The sequence below is a fragment of the Stegodyphus dumicola genome, chromosome X1 (assembly GCF_044657685.1).
Source record: "Stegodyphus dumicola isolate Sdum_Otavi_A_Nest chromosome X1, ASM4465768v1".
NCBI classification, from domain to species: Eukaryota; Metazoa; Arthropoda; class Arachnida; order Araneae; family Eresidae; genus Stegodyphus; species Stegodyphus dumicola.
In genome coordinates, this window is record NC_140780.1 from 216,744,614 (window position 1) to 216,761,674 (window position 17,061).

The 17,061-nt window shown below is 29.7% G+C and overlaps 1 protein-coding gene across 2 annotated transcripts in view; it reads left to right on the plus strand.

The window, feature by feature from the left end:
* The window catches only part of LOC118201412 (transcription factor YY2), a 55,817-nt gene extending 41,179 nt beyond the window's left edge, over positions 1-14,638 (plus strand). Inside the window, exons 5-6 of one of the 2 annotated variants that reach the window (XM_085808466.1) lie at positions 5,893-6,062; positions 9,928-11,144. In XM_085808466.1, the coding sequence (XP_085664592.1) occupies positions 5,893-6,062; positions 9,928-9,970 (213 nt within the window). In that variant the 3' untranslated portion in view covers positions 9,971-11,144. The other variant, XM_085808467.1, reaches the window with a different exon arrangement.
* The last annotated feature ends 2,423 nt before the right edge of the window (positions 14,639-17,061 follow it).

Sequence of the window (17,061 nt, forward strand, 5' to 3'; positions counted from 1 at the left end):
TTTTTTAATGGTTACTAATGCCTGAGCTTGCTATACATATTGAATTAATCAAGGTATTCGGGAAATGATCTGGCTATTGTGGTCATCACACCTCATTTCCATCAGACTCCTAGAACCTTTTAGGGAAAGAATGTCTTGATAAGACTTAATTAAATTGAGTAATGTTTAAAGTGTGTATGGTCTTTCCATACAACAATTATGTTACAGCCTGTTTGATTAAATGAGGGAAAAGCTATCAATTTGAAAGCTATCAAGATCTATTTCTGCAATTATTTTTGTGGGAAAATATGTGTACTTTTTAAATGATGCAGTTTAGAAAAAATGTTGTCAGAGACACTATTAAAAACAATATAATCTACAGTCAAACATCATATGTAATCACATGCTAATTATATTTCCTCCCTTTTTTGGGGGGGCAGAATATTTACAAAGAACGAGTTGTTTGACCTTTGAGGAAGCTTGTAAAAAAATGGTCATGATAAAATTGCAGCTGAATAAAATGCTTTTTCCTAGTGCTCAGAAAATCCAGGTAATTGTGTTTTCTTTTTTTCTGTAATCTAAAATGTATATTTATTGTAAAGTGAAGTAATTGCCCTTAATTTAATTTAAAAAAAATCACTTTTAAATCATACATGAAGAAAAATGCTGCATGCAGCAGCCCTAGTAGAAAACTGATAACTACAGTTATGCTGTATACTACAAGTAACAAAACTTAAGATTGCGAGGGAATTGTCATTAGATGCTTTGCTCAGGAAAAGAACACTTTTTAAGTGATGACCCATGAACAAAACAGAACTAGATGCCTAGACACGCTGTACAGTAAGCAGGGTTGCCACGCTACCTGGAAAACCAAAACATTTGTGAAATTCAAAAATAGACCAAAAATTCAAGGAATTTAAATAATTTAGTAAAAATCTGGAAAAGTCAGGGAATTTCATACTGCGATCTCCAAAAAAGTGAGTTTTGTGCCAATGTTGAAAACGATCACTTTCTTGGCGAATTATGTATTGCGTGAGCATCATTCAGGCAGCTGGTGTTTAATTACTTATTTTGGTCTGTATTTTCATAAACTTGCATTCATTAAGACGATATTTATATTATTATTAAAGAAAGTGTAAAAGCAAAATCTCTTAAATTATAAGCCAATATATGTCAAGTAGCAAAATTTCTGATGACCAGATAAAGCCGGTGCTCATAACGCTCAGAGAGTTAAATCCTAGTATACAGATCGCACGGGATTTGGCGACATTATAATAAGCAGTAAACAGGTCATTTAGATGTTGGCAACGATTTTCAAAATCATGCCAAGGCTAGCGTATACTAGGATTCCTTAAAATCTTCTCACCAAAGCTAGCATATACTAGGATTCCTTAAAATCTTCTCAACCTTTTTTTAAAATTTTTAAAAAATGCCTTATTTGTCATTTTGCTGTAAAATAAAAAAATAGTTAATAGTCATCTATAGGCTAACCATTTAATATAACTATATTCACTAAAATATCATTGATTATTGTAATTCAGTTTTGAAGTGATTTATCTTAATGCTATTCTTATCATTTAATATGGCTTCTTCCCTCTATTATTTATTATTAGTTAATAATACTTTCAAATTTCAGGCAATTTTCTCTGGCATAATCATGACACTACTTCTAGCAGTATGATAACATACTATCATGAAATTTAATGCACATATTTTTTGCTTATGTATGCTGCTAAATAACTATAAAATACTTGAACTTATTTAAAAGTATCATTAAATAGATTTCTTTCTTTTGTCTAGTTACAAAATGTCTGCAAAAAAAGGACATTTTTAATCCAGATTGGGCAGATTTTAATCTCAATCTTCAGTGGAGAAAACAACTTCTATTATAGTATATTATAGTTATAATAGTAGTGATTTGGGGATTATATGTGTGTGTGTTTGTGTAAGTTATATGTAATTTGGCAAATTGTTGTGTTTTCAAGTGGTACCATAATTAATTTACCTCTCAGCACAAACCTGGAAAACCTGGAAAAGTCAGAGAATTTCATTCTCCTCTTTGAGTGGTAACCCTGAGTTAGTTGCCTTTCCATCAGTGTGTATAGATTGCAGGCTCACCAAATATTGCAAGCCAGTCTTTATGTCATGCTTGTTCATTTAAATAAATTTACCAATGCAAAAATTTGTGTTCTATACTGTATTACCTTTTTACATTGCTTAAATCAAGGAAGATAAATTTTTCTTGACCTAAAAAGAAAAAAGCAATTTAGGTTTGTTTTAGATAAATAAAACCCTACTATATTTATTTTCTGAAAGTAATTTGAATGTATTTATTGTTCCCTGAAAATAACTTTCATTTGCATAAATGCTGTTGTACTTTAAATTTTAGCACATATTAAAATTTTACTCCCTGTGTCCAGTAATAATAGTAGCAATTGATGAATTTAATTTGTTCCATAATAATAGTAGCAAAAGAAAATATGAAATGCATCATTCATTAGATATATAAAAAAAGAAAACTAGATTAAACAGTAAGTTAAAAGTATTAACTCCTGATTTTTATTTTGAGTGTTCAGATAGTTTCTGTAGTTTTGAATAATTTTGTTACTGCATTTTAAACTTGTAGGTTGGATCCTTTGATTGTGAAGCTTTGCTTTCTCTGTATTGCATGAGCTTAAAATTATTGGAGCCATCGTTCTTCATTGCTTCTGACATAACTTATTGAAGTTAGAGAAATGTAGTTAAGTTATTGAAATCCAGTTATTTCAGCAGAAATATTAGCAAGGGCTATGTTTACTGCTTCTATGGTGTCTCATCTGCTGAGAGGAATATGTCTAACTTTTTCAAGTTTTTCTCCATAATTGCATTTGCGTCCAATATTGTTTTATCAAAGAATCAGCATTAACATAAAATTCAACTTCAATTTTCGGAAGAACATTTCCAAATTATTGATATACTCATTCTGTTACACTTAAACTGTTTTGCAGCTATTATAATTGCACCTTTCTGCAACTTTTTTTTTTTGATGCATCATGAATTAAGCAGTCGTAACTCGATCTTTGCTCTAAGACTTTTTTGTCTTACTTTTACAATGAATTGATATTGAATTGATTTCAATCAGTGGATGAAATTAGAAAAATAGTTAAAATTCAGGATAATTAGGTTAACCTAAAACTTCATAGATGTGTCAAAACAAATGATAGATGTCAAGAAATGTTTATTTGATTGAAGTCTTCACAGTTTTGCACTACAACATAACTTACACCTACATTTGCCTATAATTCCCATTTAAATATTCACTTACAGTACAAAGTCTGAAATCCGGACTTTTTGGGACTTCGGCATTTCCGGATAATAGATCATCAATTTAAATATGGTAAGATGGTATGCAGAAAATACACAATTAAAAATATGAAATCGTAATTTATGAAATAAAGAACAATTATGATCTAAAGGGTATCAAAATTTACGAAAAAAAGGCTTAATATTTATTTATTTATTTTATTAAACATTTCTTTCAATGTAAGTTGTTTAAGATGCTTCCACAAAAAATTCAAAAAGTTCCTTTTTCTTTTTTTCTTGTGTCATACAGCTTTCCAATGCCATAACTCCATGCCTTTATCCATTTTTTTGCAGCTATTCCACTTCTTGTTTAATGGACATCGAAACATGGTTTCGCTTTGTAGATCCTTTAACAACTCCAAGATTGGAAACTCTTTTCGACATAATTGAAAGTTCAAACTTAGTTTTTATAAAATTGCTGTAATAATAACAGTCTGCAAAAAATAATAAGCTAAATCAAATTAGAAAATCAGGGAGCAGCGCAGTCTGGTACATTAATTAAAATGCCTTAAAATCAGTAAAGATAATTTTAGCCTAGCTTAATAGCGCCTGTTGTACATTATTGGCTGTGTATCACAAGATTGGCGACGAAAGCCAAGTTGTTTCGCTAAATTTTGTCTTGCTCCTATTGTGTACTGAATTAAGCCTGAATTGTATTAGTTTAGTTATTTACTATACCTACATTTATTTCTTGCACATGCTTCAAACTAATCCTAGTTCTCAATAAACAAACTCCCACATATATTTAAGGCATTATCTAGGGCCAGCGCTCGATACCGCCTGGTGCAGTCTCTGTGGGTCCTAAATTCTGCTACAAAGCGTTTTCCTAAGTTCTGAATTTTCACCGTACCTAAACTTTGGATCCCAGTGCTTTCCCTAAGTCATAAAAACTTCTCGTCCCTTAATTTTGCCGCTCGGTGCTTCTCCAAATTCCAAAAATTTCGTCTTCCCTAAATTCTGCCATCCGGTGCCGATATATTCTGCCGCTGCTTCTGGATTTATGGTGAATAACATATCAGTTATTCTTAATTAAAATAGCACTAAATGTAATCTTTTGGCCTATGAGTTTCATTAACAAAATCTATTTTTAGCATATGAAAAGAAATTTTTGTTGAATTCTATTTTTAGCATATGAAAAGAAATTTTGTTGAATTTTTCCTCGTCAACATTTCTTAGAGCATTTAAAAATCCATAATCATCGCCAAGTGTAATGTTAGCATAAAAGGTTGCCATACTCTTGTTATTCAATACTAATATAAGAAGCTTAGACATCACAGCATGAGTTATTACTGAAGCTGTCGTGTATTGATAAACATGCGGCGATGAAAGCAAAATGTAATAAATAATGACTCGCCAGGTCGGCGTCGGGATGTAAAATAGGTGACTGTTTCGGTTTGAGATGTATGTTAAGTAGATACTCAGCTACAGAGCCAAATTATTAATCTCGTAAATTTATGCTTACGTGATTGTTTTTCCATAACGAGTATTTTATTTAGTGCCTAAGTGAAATGAAGAATCTGAATTTTTAAATGAAAATCTCTATATGTTTTATTATGGAAGAAAAAATCAAATGTGCATGCATAAAGCATTAATAAAAAAATAATAAAAAGTTTGTGGCTTTGAGGTCTGGATTTTAGATCATTCCGCATAATGGACATCCGTATTTCGGACTTTGTACTGTATTATTATTATTGGAGAGAGGGAGCATTAAATATTAAAATAATTAAATGTTAAAATTTAATGTTAAAGTCTAGAAAAAGTGGTTTTTATTTAACTCTGTAGTAAGTATGCATAGGACATATATCATCCACAGTGAAATGAGAAAATGGATTTCGAATATAATTGCCTCTTACATAGCAATAATGAATTACGTACATAGCAATAATAAGTTGAATATAATTACCTCTTACATAGCAAAAAAAGGGAGCATGAGAAGGATCCTGTGAAACTTGCAAACGTGTGTTTGGAACATTGTTTCCATTCCATGTCCAGGAATGAAACCCTGTGCCCATGTTTCTGGGTTAAATGGACTGTTAGTTATACCAGTCTACTGGATTGTTCTTGGGCAGAATAAATCACATTTGATGACATTTTGAAAGGAACTTGCACTAGAAAAACTATGAAAATAATCATGAACTAGCCTATTCTGTGTCTTAGGATCTAGCTTGAGGCATTCTGTTTTATTATATACAAGTCACCATTTTCTTTGGGGGTCCATACTGAAAGGATGAAAAGTTGTAAGAGTAGCGACTGATTTATTTATTTATTTATTGTTGTTGTTGTTTCATTTGTATTTAACTTAACGTTAACATATCATTACCTATGTTTATATATGCATGTGTATCAGCAAATAAAATTTCTTCTAATATTTATTTTGATTATACCATACATTATATGTGCATTGTTTACAACTCCAAGTTTTTGTGCAAGAAAATTCTTAAATTTTGTAATTTATTTATAGAATGAAGTTAATTTTAACCCCTCTTTTCTTTCAAAGATTAGATTAAAAATAAAATTTTATAAAAAATGTTGCATGTGTTTTTTAATTATAAAATTTTCGTTATTTTATAGTGTACATTCGAAGGTTGTGGTAAACGTTTCTCCTTGGATTTTAATCTTCGTACCCATGTTCGAATCCATACAGGTGACCGCCCTTATGTTTGTCCTTTTGATGGCTGTAATAAAAAGTTTGCCCAATCAACTAACCTCAAATCTCACATTCTTACGCATGCCAAAGCTAAGTAAGCATTTATAATTAAATTAATTTTTGTAAATTTGTAAATTACAGTTCTGAAAACTGATTGCAAATGAAGATGTAGCATTATTTTAAATGGAAGAAACTTGTATAAAGATGCTACTTAAAGTATTTATTTATATGCAGTAATAATTTAAGTTAAATTTAGTTGAATTTTAAATGCAGCATGAAGACATATTTTCAGAGTATGTATAATACTGATTTGGAGTATATCAGTGTCAAGAATTTTAGTTCGAAGGCTATTTTATTATGATGAAGCTTTATAATTTTTAAATGAGTAAGACAGGTCAAAATGTCTTAAATGTATAGAAGAGTTGGAATAGGTTCTTTCCACAGATGCATAATAATTATTTGTGGAGATTCTTCATTCAGGAGTGCTTTTCAGTTGTTATTTTGAAGTAAGCTATACAATATCCAAACAGTAACTGAGGTAAAACTTAAGTGATGACTAGAACTGCATTATAGTAATAGTGCAGTGATTATCCTTTAAAAAAAAAAAAAAATATGCTCTGATTCTGTCCTTCATTCTGTGTTTACCTTTTGAATGTCATAAGTATTTTTTAAATGCTTTTGCCAGAAAGCATTATAAATGTATCTGCAGAACTATTGTAGCTAATTTTTATGTATTTTATGTATTCTATGTTCATTTTATTACAGCATATTTTTAAGATAACGTACCACAAACCTATTGCAGGGTCTTATTTTATAAAATGTTTGAATATACTGAGCATAATCCTTTAGAAGAATAAATGTGCAGAAAGTAATTAACATTTATTTAAAAAGAAAACAGTTTGTAACCTTGTTTTTCCTGTATAAAATGTATTACAAATTCAAAATTTCTGTTCAATAATCTTGAAATATTAAAATTAAAATATTTTTTAGGTATTCTCGTAACAGGTGACCTATCACCCATCTGGTGGTGTACTGCATGTAAACCACAATCAGAATCAAGGAAACTGGTAACATTACTGTACTAAATCACAGTAACAGGTGACCTATCACCCATCTAGTGGTGTACTCCATGTAAACCACAATCAGAATCAAAGAAACTGGTAGCATTACTGTACTAAATCACACAAAAAGCAGCAGTACATAAAATGTGCTAACTTCACATCGCCATGCCATTACTTTTATCACATCACCACATTATTATATTAAAGTATGCAAGGTCATATTTTAAAAATGTTAGAAAAGTAGTTGAAGCAATCCTATTCGCATCTGTCATTTGCAGCAGTCCTATTTCACATTTATCAATAGTCATCACTTTACAGTAATCAGATTAAAAACAACACTGATAGTCATCCTTATTTTTCATTCACACAAACACTGGCCTGATGTGTCTCAGCATAACCAAAAACTAATTCCCATGTTGGCAGATGGCCACTTAAATTTAGCAAGGTGGTAAAGCAGCATTGTGTCTGTTGTTGCTTTTATATTCCATAATATTTTTTTTTTAACATGACAGAACATTTTATTATCTGAGTTTTGGCACCACTAGCTGAATCATCAAAATTCATCTGAAGATAATGAAAATGCCTCGAGTCACTCTGATATAAACAAGGCTAAAGAGGAAACCAGTCATGGCCATATCATAATTCATATTCATAACTAGAGGCAAATGCAGGGTAGGTCACCTGTTATTATAGATATGGTCAGTAAGTTACCTGCTGTGAGAATATAATTTTTAGATGTGTTACTTTAATTTCATTACTACCTGTTATAAAATGGTTCTTAAGTCTTTCTAAATGAGGCTTAAGGGTTCATCAAAACAGGTGAGACGGTTTTCAATTATTAAATATCTTCTGAATGTTTCTTCACTCTCCACATATTTTTCTATAATAAATTACCTATATGTTAATTTTAAACTTCAAGTAATTTTGGGCTAGGTTGGGGTATCACTAGATAGGAATCGTTCCACATAACATAACTTGTTGTGTCATGTATGCTGTATCTGCCTTAAGGCCTATAACTGAAATAATTAAATCTTTTAATCTGCATTTGGTACTTTTAGAGGCTTTCTTATTTGCATTTACTGTTTTAATCTTCTAAAAATAATTACCTCGATTTAGTTATAAACTAAATTATAATATATATAATATTATAAACTATTATATAGTGTTGTAAACTTTCTTTATAAATTTTATAAATTTAACAAGAAATATTGTTTAAAAGTGAGTAGTTGAAACTGTATAAACTTTAAATTCAAAAGGTACTGGCACATTACTTCAAGATCGTGCATATAAGTTTCTCAAATTTATTGAAGCAACTTTTTATTAGGTTCCTTCATTTCTTCAGTTTTTTTAACGAGTTTAAAATAGCAGCTGTTCTTAGTTCACATTATATTGTGTGGGAGAGTGAGGTTTTAAACATAGGGTTTACCTCTCATGTAATACGCTCTTTGTATGAATTACTTGTATTAACTGTAATAATTCAGTGTTACTTGTATGAACTATAACTTCATATATTATACCTGTATATAAGACAATAGTGATAAATAATTTAAGGATTCATCCTTTTTACTAAAAACTGTATGCTATAAAATTTGCACTTAAGAGCGAAAATATTAGAGGCAATGATGTAATAAGAGGTATCTTTAATGCTGTTGTAATGCATGCATAACTTCAGCTATGTAAAAAGGGTGTGTCTACTCAAAGTGCTGGGATTGCTGTGGAGGTATACCTGCCCCTCAGTGATTCACTGTTATATGCTCTAAACATTGAAAAAAAACTTCAAAAATATATCGTTAAGATCCGGCGATAATGTAGGGTTTCCAACATAAAAGTTCAGTCATTCATGTTGTGGATGGCTATTGTAAATTTGTATGGAGATCCATTGCCCATGTTGACGTTTCTTATAGGAAATCATTGCTTTGTATATGAAATATTGACACGAAAAGTGGAGATGGTTCTAAATAACAGTTTCCTACATGGCTGCTGAATTCCATCATCTTGTTGGCTTTCTTCCATGGACAAATTTTCCATTTGACCAGGAACTAATTTTGGAGGTTCTCAAGCAAATGCCAAGCAATTTTTTAAAGTGGTCTTAATGCTAGAAATTGATAGATCTGTCTCATCTGAAACATTAATAGCATATCAACTCTTTGATAATTCTTCATATTGACCTTATTGAATATTATATAATAAATTGCCATGACTCCTATAATTTATATGTAAATGAGGATATGTGGAACATATACGTCATCACTAGCATTTGTGCTTTAGCCAGTTTTACCGGTAATTTTTATTCTGGTGGAACTCTTTACAGTGTCTTGATCCAGTAGTACAAAAGTATCTAAATATTTGCAGCAGATAGTGATTCATCCATATGCACTGTACATAATTCATGTAACTGATAAATTATGTGCTCATATATTACTATTATAGTATATGTGTTTGATAAACCTGCCTGCCAAAAAAAAAAAAAGAAAAAAATTTCCTTTTGCAAATGCAGATGAAATTGTGTCTCGAGAGTGTACATTCTCTCTACTGATGGACAACTCTAATTTTTTGGCTCTTTAGTGTGCATTATATTACTTTGCTGGTAATAGGATATATAAATAAAATCAAATGAAATGCCAAAGTTGGTTCAGTTGCAGAGAGCTGAGAGTAGGATTTTATCTGGAATACATGAAAATTACAAATTTCTTCATTATTTCTAGCATTTTCTTCACTACCTAAGCTCTCTGTGTTATGTTGATTGGTTTTTGTTCATTGTTTTAGATTTTGAAGTATATATGTGATGCTTACCTCAGACCAGGCTGAAAAGCTGAATAATGTGATGTTTTATAAATATAATATATCTATATATATGTATATATAATCATATGTATATACAAACTCTCTTGACTACAGGAATGGACTGACCAATAAAAAGGGACAAAACTTGCCTTTTTGAAGGGAAAAAGTTTATTTATTTTTTATATAAAATGATGCTTGTACTTCATCTGCTTATTTAAAGCAAATGTGGAGATTTATGTCCATTACCAATAGCAATCAGTGTTCGTTCTGCCATGTTTTATAATTTTGCCATATTTAGTAAGAGTTATTTTGATTTTTGATCATAACTTTTTCAGTTTTTCGTATAATTTATTTTTGAAATGAAACTGTTTTAAACAGATTGCTCTGTAACGAACTGTAAACATGCATATTGTAGCTACATTGTATATATTTTCTTTTGTTAAGGAATGTTTTTTAAGATGTAAAAAAAGTGTCTAAAGCAACCTGTATGTATTTTAATTTATATTTTTATGCATTTGCATATATAAAAAGATGTATATTTTATTTGTTTCCATGTAAATTATTTTATGATTTTATTTTATGAAATTATTCCCAAGATAAAATATTACTGTATATAACTGTTTAGGAAATAAATTATTATATATATATATATTCCATAATTTTCTTCTGTATTATCATGAAGTGACTCTAAAAAGCTGGAATTTTTCACAGATGGTTGGGAGTCATTTCAGATATTTAAAATCTGCTCAAGTATACATGATCTGTTAATGCAAGATTTTGTTAAGTGGTGCATTTATGTTTGAAATTTAAAAAAAAATATGATAGTCTAAAATATTTGTTTAATACTTTTGTTAAAATGTTCATGATTTTTATTTAATGGCTATTATTGCAAAGTCGTCATTATTGCTATTAATTTTTTTAATTTAGTTGTACGTTGATATGTGTAGCATAAATTTTATTTTGCGTGACTGACAAATGCATCAAAAGTCTACATTTCCCTTCTCAATTATAGTAACTGTGATCTATTAATAATACTTAGAAACTTAAGTAAAATATAAATTTTATCTCTCTTTTTCTATAAAAGCTGCAAATATTCCATCCAAATTAGAGCAATATAAGTATCTCAGATAGTATAGTTATTTTTAAATCTATAAATGGTTCATGACAATAATTCCTAATATTTAAAGTTTACTGATGGATTTGTTTTTGAGTTTATACTGTGAAGCTTTAAAAAAAGGAAAGAAAAGCTGTGCTTCTGCTTTAATATAAGCATTTAGTCTGCAGATTTCTGTGAATCTGTATTTTTGAAAATAATATTTTTCTTCCTTATAATACAGTGATTCTTAACCTGGGATACATGCACCCATGACAGTTGAACAACAGTTATGGCTTTCATTAATGGAAAGGAAAGTTATATATCTGGACAAGTGGACAGCTCTGCAGTTTATTCCCCATCCATTAAAGTTCTTTTGTACTCAGTAATAGTACAAAATAATCATTTGACAAATCTGAGAACTTCATCTCAAGCAAATCATATTGCTGGAAATGTATGGAGATCTTTATGAATGTTTGTGGGAATGGTTTGAAACCGTTCCCAGTCTATATTTAGAGTAAAACTGTGTTGTTTTTTTAATATGAAGCATCATATTTTATTACTTGAAATATGGAGATTGGGTTGAAACTGTTCTCAGTCTATATTTGCAGTAAAATGTGTCAAAACATCATATTTTAGTACTTGAAATGTGCTGTTATGCTATGGCAGTGTTGCTTACTGGTTTTGTCTCAGTAATCCTCACATTTTGTAAATTCTATTGGAATAAGTGTTCTTTCTGTACCATGTTATTTATCAGGAGGAAAAAAAAAAATAATAATTTGAATAATATCAAGTGTCCTGTCTGACAACAGTCTCAAGCTATCTGCATTTTAGCATGTGTTATAATTCTACCACTGTTTAATTTAGCCTTTTCACTTGTTCTGTATGAATGCAATTTGATTATTATGTATTCCTTTAGTCTCCTCTTTTTTACAACTACCCTGTGATCCTATGTAAATATCTGTTAATAAGAAATATATTCATATACACTGCAGTCCAAAGTAGTAGTTCCTGGAGTTAATCTCAGTTGTGTTTTCTGCAGTTGGTTAAGGGAATAAATAGCAGTAATTTTTTACAATGAATGATGTATTGAACTAAAACATGGGAAACAGTTCAGATACCTTCCATCCATATGCTTGCCTAAAAGTTTTATTACTATTACTCTACTACATATTAATTTCATAGGTTTAAAATTTTCTTACTGCTATTCAGAAACTTCAGTGTGTAAAATTTTGAATCTCTATAACATTTTATATTGAACATGCTAATTTAAACAGTTGAAGTACATTTCTGCAAAAAATGCCTTAAAAGTTTTTGTTTTTCTCATGTAGTTGACTTCATGAATTCAGTTATTTAAAACTTCTTTGCATGAGATAGCTTTCAACATATGTTAGTTTGCTTCAGTAATATTCCAAATATATTGAAGAGATATATGTATGCCTCATTGAGTGTTACGAATGTCTTATTAAAGGCTGTAATGTAAACTGTTCTCATTAAGAAGGAAATAGTGCCAAAATACTGTACAGAAATGAAGTACCATTCCTATGTTAAGACACTAAATTTTTTTTACCAGAGCAAAATATGTTTTTTATTGGAAATAATTTAATTCATTTTGAAAGTATTTAGTGCCTTGCTGTTAATAGATACATTGTTTTACTTGGAATGAAAAGTGTCATACAAGAAAGGAATGAAAAAGTGAAAAATGAAAGGAATGAAAAAGTGTCAAAAATATGTTGCTCTCATATTTATTTGAATGATCTAAATATTATCTGAATGAATGAACAATTATGAAAATTTAGACTAAAAGAAGGAATTAGGCAGATTTAGATAAGAAATGCTGCTTAAATACAGTTTAAAAGCAGATCCAAAGTTGTGCCTCTCAGAGGGTTAATTAAAGTACGATGTAATATTTACTAAGAAATTATTAAAGGAAAGACAATCGCACAACTAAAGTGATAAAACATTTCAACAATTTCTAAACCTATTTTTCTATCAGTCGGAATATTTTTTTTTTATCTTTATTCAATCAACAGTATATGATCTCTCAGTTGACACCAGTGAAATTTGGAATTTTGTGGTTATCTGATGTGCTCATTCTTCACTGCATCCTCATTCAGTGTAGATTGTTTGTGACTTTTATGTCATCTGATTTCATGAGTATATGAGAAGAGTTTGCCACAATTGCCATAAAATCAGTGATAAGAAACAGCACTGGTAATGTATGCTATTAAAAATCATTGATACCACTTTACTAAAACATCAAAGTTTCTTGAGCCCAAGTTTAATGTGCTGCTTTTGTTGTGTAAGTTTCAAATGCCTTGAAGTGTGTAAATGTAATAGATCGTAGGTTTGAAGAACTGACCTACCTCATAAATTTTGCTTAGTGATGTGAGAATTAAAAGAGTGTGGTGGGTTGCAGTCAAGGTTAAGAACTGCTGTAGTGCAATTAATTTAAATATTTCATTGGTAGCTATTCAGTTTTTGTTTGTCCATATCATCTGTATAGTTTTGAATCACCATCATTTTATAATAAATTGACATGTTTCTGAAAAGTTTATTTTCTTTAATTTATGATTTCTGCAATTTTTGTCTAATATATGTGATAATAAGAATTTATTCCTGATATTTTATAATGTTTTTGTCTGTGGTCTCTTATTTTTAAAGTAGTTGGGTATGCATTGAAAGTGGGTTGTGCAAATATTCTGTATTTTTTCAGTTATACAGTCAAAAGTCTTTAATCCAGAATGATTTATAATCCGGACCTCAAAGCTACAAACTTTCTGCGCATGCGTAAACGCATAATGTGTTTAATGTATAACGGACGGTATAAGCTAAGCTAAAATTATCTAATTATCTATTTCAGTTAATGTTGCAGATTGCGTTGTTCCTTAATCTTCTAATTGGATCCAGCTTATTATTTTTTGTAGACCGTTAGAGCAATTTTATAAAAGTAAGCTTGAGCTTTCGATTATATCAAAAAGAATTTCCGATTCTGGAGCTGACGAAGGATCTACAAAGCAAAAGCATGCTTCGATGTCCATCAAACTAAAAGTGGAATTGCTGCAAAAAATGGATAAAGGCATATCCTTTGTTTCTCTAACCATTCCGAAATCTGTTTATCAATTTCACACTGCTCCGTGGGGGGGGGGACGTCGCGATGCACAATGAACTGGAAGTTGATCTGTCAGCACTATCCTTATCTTCAGGGCAGATGTTTTTCTTTTATTCAGCCTATAATTCCTTACTAAATGTATTTCATCTTGATGTACTCCGTCTTTGATATGATTTAAATCAAATTCATCATCATTATAAATATCACGAATACACATAAAATAGTTGTCTGGTTGCAATTTTCTAATTTCGACTATGCGTAATGTATGCTTTACGCATGCGCGCGTTGAAAGAAATGTTTAATAAAGTAAAGAAATAAATATTAAGCTTTTTTTTTTGTAAATTTTGATACTCTTTAGATCATAATTGCTCTTTATTTCATAAATTATGGTTTCATATTTTTAATTTATAATTTTTGCATGCCATCTTACCAGATTTAAACTGATGATCTATAATCAGGAAAAACCGAAAATCTGGAATTGCCGAAGTCCCGACGAGTCCGGGTTAAAGACTTTTGACTGTAGTATTTTTCAATTTTAGTTTCAATTCATTTGACTAATTGCCATGAAAATGCATTTTCTGAATCAGACTAATTATTAAGTAAAATTTTAATTTATTTACTTTTATGTATTCAATATTACTATATGCATAGTTATTTAATTTTTTTTTTAAAAAAAAGGCCACCGACTTGCTTTTCAGAATCTTAACAATTACATAATTTTCTGATATTTGGATGCACATAAAATGTTTAGGTATAAATATTAGCAGTTATTTACACAATTTCTTAAAGTATGCAGACATGCGTAGCATATACACCTATATTATTGTGTTTAACGTGTCATATTCATGTAGCACACAAGAGCTATCAAACTTAGTTAGATAATGTAGAAAAACAGAGGAAAACTCATAGAATTAATTTTTTTTGCTCCATTATGATTACAGCTGTATGTTCTGCGGCATTATAAGCTTGTGATTTTGAAGGTAATGTGAATCTGAAAATTAACAGTTGCACAGTTGAATGTATGATGTGGCATATTGATAAGTATTATGTTTCTTAAAATTACAGTATCCTTATGAATATTATCTGAAACATAAAGCCTTGAAAACTAAGCAATTTAAAATCTATCTATTTTTGCTTTTTAACTCCTTTATTGGGCTTTAAACTTTGTGATCATTGCAATGAAACTTTAAAAGCTTTACATTTAGAATAGAAGAAAGCATTACCTTTGATTTAAATCAAAGTCATATTCTGAGCCTTTAAACTAACACAAATTTTACTTTTAATTGGCATAAAATCCTGAACTGAAGTAATATAAGATATAATATATATATAGAAAGAGATTTATACAATTTAAGAGGTTTTTATCTCTGCAATTCCTAATTATTAGTAGTAAAAAGACTTGAGTAAAAAGCCTAGTTAAATCAATTCTGTTTTTGTGAGTAACCATTTGACTTTAACCCTTAAATTAGAAGAATTAAAAAGAAAATCATTTCAAAGTAATTTTATGTAACATAAGCAGAAGTTCTGTTTTCCTTTGGCATTAATTTTACATTTTATTAGATAAAATGAAGTTAATTAAACTGTATTTTTGTACCTCTAATATACAGAACAGACCTGGCTTATGCTTAGATCATATAGTGTACGGTTGTTACATGTATAAAATTTTGTCAACATGTTTATTTTAGTTAAACCTACATTTCCTTTTAATGAAATCTGAGCAGTCTGTCAGGTAAATTACATTAGCTTGAATTTGTTATTATCAACTGTGTCACATATAACCCTCCAGGCAGTGTGAGTTATCTACACTTATGTTTAAAATTTGAGGATAATTATTAAAATCAAACTAAATTTTTATTACAAAGAATATGTATATATATTATCTGGTTTTTAAAATGATTAATGTTAAACTAATTTAGCTGATGACAACTTATGGACAGTTTCATCTCAGAACAATTTAAAAAAATTATAAAAGTATTTTGCATATTCCTGGTATGTATTTACACTGATCATTACAGTATTTCAGTCTCTCCAGCATCAGATGGGTTAAAAAAACAATTTTCTTTAATTGTTATGATCTGGCTTAATTTTTCAATTCATGGCAATTTTTTTTTTAAATATTCACCATTTTTTAAAAATCATTTGTGTGTGCTCTGTTTTGAGACCGTTCTTTAAGCATGGAAAAGAGATTACTTGCTGCTTTTTTAAGCATGGAAAAGAGATTAAATGCAGATGCAGACAAAAAAAAATTCAAGATCTCCTTAAAAGCAAGCTTACTTTTAAAAGTTTATAACTGATTTTCCACAGTTGTTTTAATATATTACATACAGTTTGACAGTACATTGAAGGAATTTTTTGATGATCACAATATCTTCTTCTTTAACGCTATTTTCAGCCATGACCTCACATAATTCTTAACTAATATGAATCATTTATATAGGGGCATATCCGATCTTTTCATAAAAGACATGCTGTTAAACATGTAATTAAAAAAAGGAAAAACTGTAATAATGAATGGGCTTAGTAATTCAAGCTTAGTAAGAGAGCAATATCTTTCAGATATTTAATTGGAAATTTTAGTAATAAACCCAGAGTAATGTTGCCTGATTTCAAATTTGTCAATATAAACTCTTTCCACTGAGAGTTTAGGTTTTGTACACTGACATTTTCTTGTACCGCTTTAAAATCACTTTTCTGACGTAAACATGTAAAAATTTTGCTGTTTTCTGTTCACAGTAACCAGTATTATGGTTTTGAGTAGTCACAAATATCTGAATGAGAGAATACTTTTGAAAGCATCCACTGGAGAAAATAGTTTTCACGTTCAGCCAAAGATTTGTGAACCAGCAAGCATGTGATACACATAAAGGATCTAGTCATCATACTCTATAATGTCTTAAAAAAACATTACCACTTCTTTTTTAATTTCATGATTTGAGTTAACAATACTTTGTAGGTATCTTTTCCTGCATGAACTCTTAAGAGCATGAGCTCTTTCTGGAGATATTGGAGATAAAGTGCACACACTCTCACACCAGATAATAGT